Source organism: Culex pipiens, chromosome 2 (genome assembly GCF_016801865.2).
Source record: "Culex pipiens pallens isolate TS chromosome 2, TS_CPP_V2, whole genome shotgun sequence".
Taxonomy (NCBI): domain Eukaryota; kingdom Metazoa; phylum Arthropoda; class Insecta; order Diptera; family Culicidae; genus Culex; species Culex pipiens.
Window position 1 is genome coordinate 208764634 of NC_068938.1, and position 8850 is coordinate 208773483.

General features: G+C 34.0%; 1 protein-coding gene across 2 annotated transcripts; it reads right to left on the minus strand.

The window, feature by feature from the left end:
- Nucleotides 1-7370: 7370 nt before the first annotated feature.
- On the minus strand, nucleotides 7371-8225 carry LOC120421571 (ficolin-1-A-like). Of its 2 annotated transcripts, XM_052708276.1 has the most exons (4): nucleotides 8108-8225; nucleotides 8023-8042; nucleotides 7591-7969; nucleotides 7371-7530 (listed from the first exon to the last, which is right to left on the minus strand). In XM_052708276.1, exons 1-4 carry the CDS (start codon nucleotides 8185-8187, stop codon nucleotides 7470-7472), a joined length of 540 nt encoding a protein of 179 aa, XP_052564236.1. In that variant the 5' UTR covers nucleotides 8188-8225; the 3' UTR covers nucleotides 7371-7469. The 2 variants fall into 2 exon arrangements, with proteins under 2 accessions (XP_052564236.1, XP_039440736.2); XM_039584802.2 differs by lacking the exon at nucleotides 8023-8042 and having other exon boundaries at nucleotides 8108-8206.
- Between the last annotated feature and the right edge of the window lie 625 nt (nucleotides 8226-8850).

The window sequence follows — 8850 nt, forward strand, 5'->3', positions numbered from 1 at the left end:
GCAGAGTGCTTGCTGGTGTCACCTCTGCAGGTTTTTGGGATCAACTTCAGGACGATTATGCTGGAGATTGAGTCTTGACAGTCATGTCAGCTTTTATAACTTCAATGCTACACCCCAAAAAATCTCAACATAAATATTTCTTCTGAAATAATGAAAGTAGCTTAAAGATAAGGCTACCAAACGAACAGGTTTGCAATAGGACAAGATATCAAAAATTTATGTTTATAGAAATTTTAGAAGCTTCAAGGACAAACTTTCAGAAAGATACATAATAATTGAAAAAACCCGTCAAAGATCAACTGCTCGGCACAACTTTCAGTTATCGTGAATAAATATTGAACCTCACTCTGACACAATTCCCCTCGATTTCAAACCAATTCCAAAGAACTTGACATTAAAAGTGCAGATTTGTCCATTCCATGACCGCGTGAAAAACCGCATAACTGCTGCCAGTTCATGTGCGCTCGCTGTCATCTCGAAGAATGCAAAGTATTTCACTGGAATCGGGATGGGGAGCGATTGCAACCTCGCGACCGTCGACATCGGCGCTTCAAAAAGTAGCATCAGCTATTCCGAGTCCGGAAAAATGCTGATATTGAATTTCATTGACTCTGGCCCCCACCACCCCTACCTCCCCATTTTGATGTTGGTAGCGATGCCAGTCGTCATTAGCATCTCTTAGGAGGGGGGAGCGGAGCAAAAAAGCTGGATCAGCATTCGATATTGGAAATTGACTGCCACTTTCCCCCTCTGCACATACGCGCTCAAATTGTTATTTATTTCCCACCCTCACCACCACTAGGCTAGGGGTCGATGGGGAGGGAGGATGTATGCCATTTCCATACCAATAAGCTGGGGTGCACGCGGGTAATGTTACACCCAAACAACAATAAAATGTGTTTTTTTTGCTTTTGTCCCTTTGCAGAAAGCGGTTTTCTTGAATCCGTTGGACACACACTTTGGTTGGAGTTACATTTTTTTATTGAATATACTGGTACAATCGTATGCTTACTGCTCAGAAGATATTTCATTTCATTTTTACGTTAGAACACATTTTTTTAATTTCACAACATTTTTTAAATTTAATTTTTTGGCAACTATGCCTTTTTGAAGATAATCGATTTTTTTAAACATAAAAAACATTGGCAATGATACCTTTTTGAGAGTTATAGAAATAGGGCGTCCAATTTTACCGAATTTTGAATTTCCTAGGAAACGGGAAAAATATTTTTAGATCCTGGGAAATTTTTGAAACTGTCATAAAACCTATGTTTTTGATATTTTTGATTAGAGAATAAGCTCAATAATATTAATTGGTGATAATCTACACTTTAATCAAAACAAAAACGACAATTTTTGAATAGCTTAGGCCGTTGCAAATATTTTTCAAAGTTTATGCCCCCCCCCCCTCCTTCAAAATAGGTCCGAAAAATCAGGGGACAAAAAAATATCAAAATTTCAATGGAAATTGAAGTCTCATCAACTGACTCGTTCAAAAATATTTTGAACTTTTATGAAATTACAATGTACAGCACCGCAAACACTTTTTTTCTCGCAAAAATGAAATTTTTCGTCAGTATTACGAAATTTTGGAAATCAATGATTGCAAAACAACTGGACAAATAAATGTAAATGTATTTCTTTCATATATATATTTTTATAAGACATGTCTTATATAAAAAAAATATTTATGAAAGAAATACATTTACAATTTTCTAGATATACGTATACGCAATACTATTTTTTTAAATATAAATTAAATAAAAAATATTTCATGCACTTGACATTTTGTAGATCTGTAAACTAAAAGTTTAACAATGTTACCTAATAAGATAAAAAAATGTTGATATCTAAAGTTTCTTCTAAATTTTCCTATTAGCAAAATTTTATGTTTTTGCTTTTTGGATGTTTTTAAAACCACCATTTTTAAGAACACCCACAAAACCAAAAATTATAATGATTGTTTATAAAACATTTTCAAAAAAAAACTCGAGGTACTTGCAGACCAAAATTTTAATGGTTTTTTTTTCAATTTCGGGAATTCCCGACACAAATTATATAAAAATCAGGGATACGGGAATTTGCGGTTTTGGAAAAATCCCGAGAATTTTATCCCGGAAATTCCTGGAATGGACGCACTATATGCAAAGTTCTTTATCTAAGTTATCTCATTAAAAGTATTTTTAATATGGTTTTTAAACCATAAGAAATAAATCGAAAAATTTCCTATAAATTTTCTTTGAAAATATTATAAACTTCATCAAAATAGTGACCACTGTTAAAATGACGATATTTCAGAATTTCGCACCGTGTGTGCTATCTTGCGACACATCCAATCTTTTTACAGCAGACGTGTCACAACATGTTACACAAGCGACGATTTATGGAACCTATTTTTGATGTCAAAAATGGATAAACTGATAAATTTCCTAATCCTCCTAAAAAAATATTTTTTTATAAAATTTCAACAATAACATTTGAAAAAGTCTTTAATCAGTAATCTTATCAAATGTAGGAGTCGATTTTGTGTGTGTTTTTCCCATTTAATTTTATGAAAAAAATGCATGTTCAAATATATGTCAAATGCCTTGAGCAAAAAACGATGGTTAATGGTCCAAATAATTTATAAAACTTTTAAAAGGTTTGCTTGTCTCCATGTAACATTTATTTGAAACAACTTAATTTTAATATTTTAATTTTTTTATTTTTTTTACTTCTGACGTTTAACAAATAAATTTGAACTGCTTTGAAATGAATTATAATTTAAATTTAAATTTTCAAGAGGTAAGTTGTTCTAATGTCCTTTGAATGTTTGTAAATAAGATTTGTTGTGAATTATTACCGATTTTTTGGTAGGCTTTCAAACGCGAACGCGAAAGTAAAGGAAATGAAGAACAAAAAAAAACGACCATTGGGAAATGTTATATTTACAAATGCACTGAATTGAAAAACAATGTTTACAATTTAAATAAGGCCGTTGCAAATATTTTTCAAAATTTATGTAGCCCTCCTTCAAAATAGGTCTAAAAATCAGGGGGCAAGAAAATATTTTTCCAAAAAACTTCAAAATTTCCATGCAAATTATATGAAGCATGTTTGGGCTTGTTTAATTTTTTTAAATTTTTATAAAATTCCAATGTACAGCACCGCAAAAATGTTTTTTTCTTAAAAAATAAAACTTTCGTTAATACTTAGATATTTTGGAAACTAATGATGGCAAAACAACTAGACAGGTGTATAATACATTACAAAACACTTTTTGCCTTCCTCACTGAGGATAGCTATAAATTGAACTTCCTAAATACACCTCTTAGATATACCTTCACGTATACATATCGACGCAGAATCAATAAAACGGCCATGATCTACGACGACCAACTTTTTCAAAACTTTTTTTTTCGTAAAATTGCGATAACTCGTGATGTTTATACGCAAACCCCTTATGTTTTTATTTCATTTTTTTTTTTGTTATTGCCCTCTACAACTTTTTCGAACATTATTAAACTCTAATAAATAATCCTGCAAAGTTAGAAAAAACACGAAATTTTAAAATGAAAAATTTTGTTCTAAATCAAAAAAATACCCTTCTGGGTCAATGTGGAATCGTAAAGTACATTAAATTTCCTTTAAGAGCGAGTCCACGAGCAAAGCATACCCATCTCGCATCGACCTCACCAATCTGCCTGAAATTTTCAGGGGTTGTTTGTACATATAAAACTAGCATCTGGCCAAAATATGAGCACTCTAGGTCAACGGGAAGTGGGGCAAATCGGGACACAAAGTTTGAAGGTTCAAAAACGTCAAAAATCTTAAAAAGGCTGTAACTTGGGCAAAATTCAATTTAATTTCAAAATTCAAAATGCATCTGAAAGGGCTTAAAAAATGCAACAAAATGCAGGATAGAGCACCCCGATTGGTTAAGTCTAAAGGGAGTTATTGACATTTTAGTGAAAAAATAGCACAATTTTCAAACTCAAATAAAAAAGTGTTCCATCCAGATATCAACTCGGTTCGACCTGCAGCTTGTAGGGGACATCTGGGACTACCATCTGAGATTGAGAACGCTTTGGGTAAGGCAATTTAACATATTAAATAGACACTTTTACTTTTAGTAAATTTTTTGGTTGTAAATTTTTGCTCGGGGGACCCCTTAGATCCCATTTTCTGATGATAATTTAATCATATTCGTGTTCCTGAGACAATTTCACAATAGAAACATGCATAAAAATGTTTATTTTCATCCATTTTAACCCTTTAAAAAATGAAAGTTAAAAAAAATCTTCGATTCACATTTATTGAAATTCAAGTTCGTTTCCAAGGATACTAGATGACACCAGAAAAAAAGCAGCATCTCAATTTTTTTTAACTTTCATTTTTTAAAGGGTTAAAATGGATGAAAATAAACATTTTTATGCATGTTTCTATTGTGAAATTGTCTCAGGAACACGAATATGATTAAATTATCATCAGAAAATGGGATCTAAGGGGTCCCCCGAGCAAAAATTTACAACCAAAAAATTTACTAAAAGTAAAAGTGTCTATTTAATATGTTAAATTGCCTTACCCAAAGCGTTCTCAATCTCAGATGGTAGTCCCAGATGTCCCCTACAAGCTGCAGGTCGAACCGAGTTGATATCTGGATGGAACACTTTTTTATTTGAGTTTGAAAATTGTGCTATTTTTTCACTAAAATGTCAATAACTCCCTTTAGATTTAACCAATCGGGGTGCTCTATCCTGCATTTTGTTGCATTTTTTAAGCCCTTTCAGATGCATTTTGAATTTTGAAATTAAATTGAATTTTGCCCAAGTTACAGCCTTTTTAAGATTTTTGACGTTTTTGAACCTTCAAACTTTGTGTCCCGATTTGCCCCACTTCCCGTTGACCTAGAGTGCTCATATTTTGGCCAGATGCTAATTTTATATGTACAAACAACCCCTGAAAATTTCAGGCAGATTGGTGAGGTCCAAACGACGTCCCATACAAAGGGGTATGCCCTGTTCGTGGACTCGCTCTTAAAATGACATGTTCCAAATTTTATCAAAGTCGAGTAACGGAAAATGGGACAATTTTTAAAACATTTTTTGTGTTTTTTTTTTCAATGCAAAATACGTTTTTTCGGAATCCTGAGTACGCCATTAAATCGGGCGTCTAATTTTACATAAAAGTCCCTCTGACATCAAATTTCTATCTCATCACTGTTTCAGGTTGCAAATGATTGAAAAACACTTCTTTTTTCGCATGTTCAAAAATGGAAGGGGTCGTACCGGAGTTATCAAAAAACGGACCTCAGATTCGTGATCAGGGACAAAATTTACCCCTTAGGACAAAGTTTTACGCAAATCGAAGAGGGGTCGTGGCAACTTTTATCGATTTCGTGTGAGTTGGTAGAGAATTACCCAAAGTTATAATCAGGATGGGGTAAAATTAAACGGTGACTTTGATAGCCGGGGTGACTTTGATAGGTTAGCGATTTTTCCGCAAAATGAAGAGTACAATTAAAAAAACGTAAGGAATGGTTCAGAAACATACTGACCGTGGTAGAGAAGTGTTCAAAGTTCCTCAAGAAGAAGTTTTCATAAAATTTTGAAGAGTTTAAAAAGTTAGTTAACTATAGTTAAGAAAATGTTAATGAAAGTCATTATTTTAAACTTCTCAAAGTGTCATGATTTTCTCAATGAACATGATTTTGAATCGGAAAACGGAATGCATTTTCGGATTCTTTGGACAATTTTCCACTAAGAGAAGATTAAATAAGTTTGAAAATAATAAATAATATGTGTTTTTGAAACACAGTTAAAAAAATCTTCAAATTTATAGAACAAATTTAATGTTAAATGTTTAAACTTGTGATTCGTGCATCGAATTCAGTATAAAATGCAATATAAATCAATAATTTTATAAACAAAACCAGTTTTAACAAATTTCAGGCCAAATTCCGACTTTTTAACAATTTTACCTAAAATTTATATGTTTTTTGTTAAAAAGCTTATAAACTTAGTTAATTTAACATAAACATTGATTTTTTTCTTACAAACTATATCAGCTACTTTAGTGATGGTACATTTAACGTAAAAATAAAGTTGGAACATCTTAAATATGATTTTAGCAAGAAAAACTATGACTATCAAAGTCACCCCGGAATTAAAACTAAGAATTTTCAACGTAACTATTTTTCTAAACACTACTGAAAAAACTTTTTTTTCCAAAATAGTGCATGGACTTTGTGTGGCCTACCCCAGTACATGTTTTAAAAATAATAATCATGAGAAAACCCTTACCTGTTGGAAAATATTCTAAAAACAATTTGAAATCCTATCAAAGTCACCCCGGTTTACGGTACTTGTATTTTTATGGTCGTAATTTTTTATAATTCTTGAAATTCGTGATTGACTCAAAATCTAATAATATGTTTTTTCCTTTCTATTTACAGGTAAGTTTCTGGATTCAGCAACAACCCGAGCAATGATGATCTTCGTATCAATAGGTTTTATGAAAAAAAAAAAACTATTCTATATTTAACATATTTTCTGAGTGTTCCTTTCATCGCAAAAAAAAACGAGGCTTATGTTTTATTATTCGGGTCATGATTTAAAATTTAATAATTTGTTGAAAACCTATGCTGGCTCGCTTTCCATGTGAACATGATTATATCAAATGTTTAAACAAATTTGAAGACTTCATTTCCAACAGCATTTTTCCAACACATGAAAAGATATTTTCCAGTCCGTGCAAACACTGTGCTTGAAAAGCTACAACTTTTTTTTTGTGCTGGCAATTGTTAGCTTTGCACGAACAAAAAAGTTCCTCCCAAACCAGAACCATGACCCGTTGAGATAATTTCCGATTCAAAGTATGTATCTCTTTCTCTCTCTCTCTCTCTCTGCGCTCGGTTTCGTTTTCCTGAAATGTACATAAAATCACAGCCCGTATGCGAAAAACCCCGACCACCATGTACTGTGGACGCCCGAACATTCCTGGAATTCTTGCCTCTCTGCTAGTATCGGGTGGTATGGCCGTACTCACTGTCAGCACAAGGCACTAAGTCCAACGGCAAACACATTCCCTACTGCTGCTGCTCGTGAAGAAGGATGTTCCAGTGGGGAAGGGGGACCGTCCTGATATGCACGACAGATGCGGACAGTATATTGACACTTTGAATAGATATTTTTCATACTTTGGCAAACACACGATGACGCGACCCCAACCTCGTCGTTGACGTCGATGGGATTTGTCTCGAAAGGAGCGCTGCTTGCTGACCGACCAGGAGTACTCCGTCTGCCAACACTTGAACCGTCAGTAGTCATCGACCATTGTGGTGGGAAATTTTGCATTTGCTCTCGAGGGTAATTGATCGGCAATGTGATGGAGGTCAGCGATTGGAGCCATACGTCTGAATCAGACGTTTTGCAATTTTTATTAATATCAAAGTTTTAAAGTATAGTTGGACTCCTATAAATTTCCACCAACTAATTCGAAGATTTCTTCTTCAATTTGGTTAGCACCATGTTTGTAGCATTGAACGGTTTTCTAAAAAATAATCAAAAAAACTTAATTTGTTTGGCAAACCGCCCTCTTCAAAATACTCACTGATTCTCTCCAAACCACCATCCAAAGCCAAACGAAGCAGCCTGCTCCCGCCCAGCACCTTGGTCATACGTGGAAAAGGTCGAACCGTCGTGCAAAACTTCAACGTAACCCGGCAGTGACTGACAGTGGACGCGATAATCTTCCTTCTCGGAATCAACCTTGAACTCGTTACAACTGGCGTATAAAGTAGCCCCCTCAGCAGAGAGCACAATGATTAGCTGGTAATCGTGACCGTCGTTGGTCAGCCGGTGAAGTTTGTCCAACCCAATCCAATTGCTGCCTCGCTTGGCTTTGAAACCGTCGCGGTATTCGGACCAGCTCCGGTTGAAACTCTCTCCGGAAACGTTGCTCATTATGGTGAAGGTGTTCCCGACGGGATCTAGAGATTATTTGTTTTAATTAGATTGATCGAAATAGTTTTACAATACAAACCATAGTTGTTAGGATTGCCCCTAAAATGGTTTTAAATAACTTCAAAAATTAGGATGAAAAAATCTTTAGAAAAAAATCTACGTACCCGCGAAAATCAGTCGGTGTTCCATAACTGAACGTGGCTAGCAAAAGTAGCCAAACTGTTGTTACTTGATACAGAACCATTCTCAACGCAATGATGATTACGAATGAGCAATTCAATTCAATGTAACCAGCATAGATTGAACAATCACCTTTTTATATTTTGACAGCTGGGGCAATGTGGGGTGTACTTAGTATCAAATTAATATTAGATTGATATTTTTACATTGTTCTGTAAAAATAATACTTCCTAATAAGGCGTTCAAAAAATGAAGAAAATTTTGTTTAAAATAACCCCATTCCCCTACTTGGTAACAAGTTTACGCATCAGTTAGCTTGTAATGGCGTTATAGTGTGCTAATTTAAATGGAATCGTCGACATAGTACAATGTCGTCGGTAAAATCAAGTTAAAAACTGAAATTTTATATAGTTGCGAGAGCTCCGTCTGGTTCTTTTTAGAAATTTACAGGGCACAATTTTAAATCTGAGTTATTACACTAAAACTTAAAACATGTAAAAACATTTGCATTTTGTCACAAAAATTTGAATTGCTTACTTCGGGTGCTCCAGATTTAGTTTATCTAAAATTAAATATAAAAACTCGTTCTTTCTTAAAATGCTAAAAAGTGACTTGCGACAAGATAGCACTACCACGACGCAATGGTGATTTCAGTCTTCTTTCTGAAAATCTGTGCTGGGGTTTCATTTGATGGTTATTATTTTCTTGGTAATCACAATTAAGAGTA

What these genes read in the sequence shown, in the direction of transcription:
- LOC120421571 (XM_052708276.1), bottom strand. Translation starts at nt 8,187, where the DNA reads ATGGTTCTGTATCAAGTAACAACAGTTTGGCTACTTTTGCTAGCCACG. An exon ending in GGGCAATCCTAACAACTATG is followed by an intron (nt 7,970 to 8,022) that starts GTTTGTATTGTA and finishes AATAATCTCTAG; the next exon opens with ATCCCGTCGGGAACACCTTC. An exon ending in TGGTGGTTTGGAGAGAATCA is followed by an intron (nt 7,531 to 7,590) that starts GTGAGTATTTTG and finishes ATTATTTTTTAG; the next exon opens with AAAACCGTTCAATGCTACAA.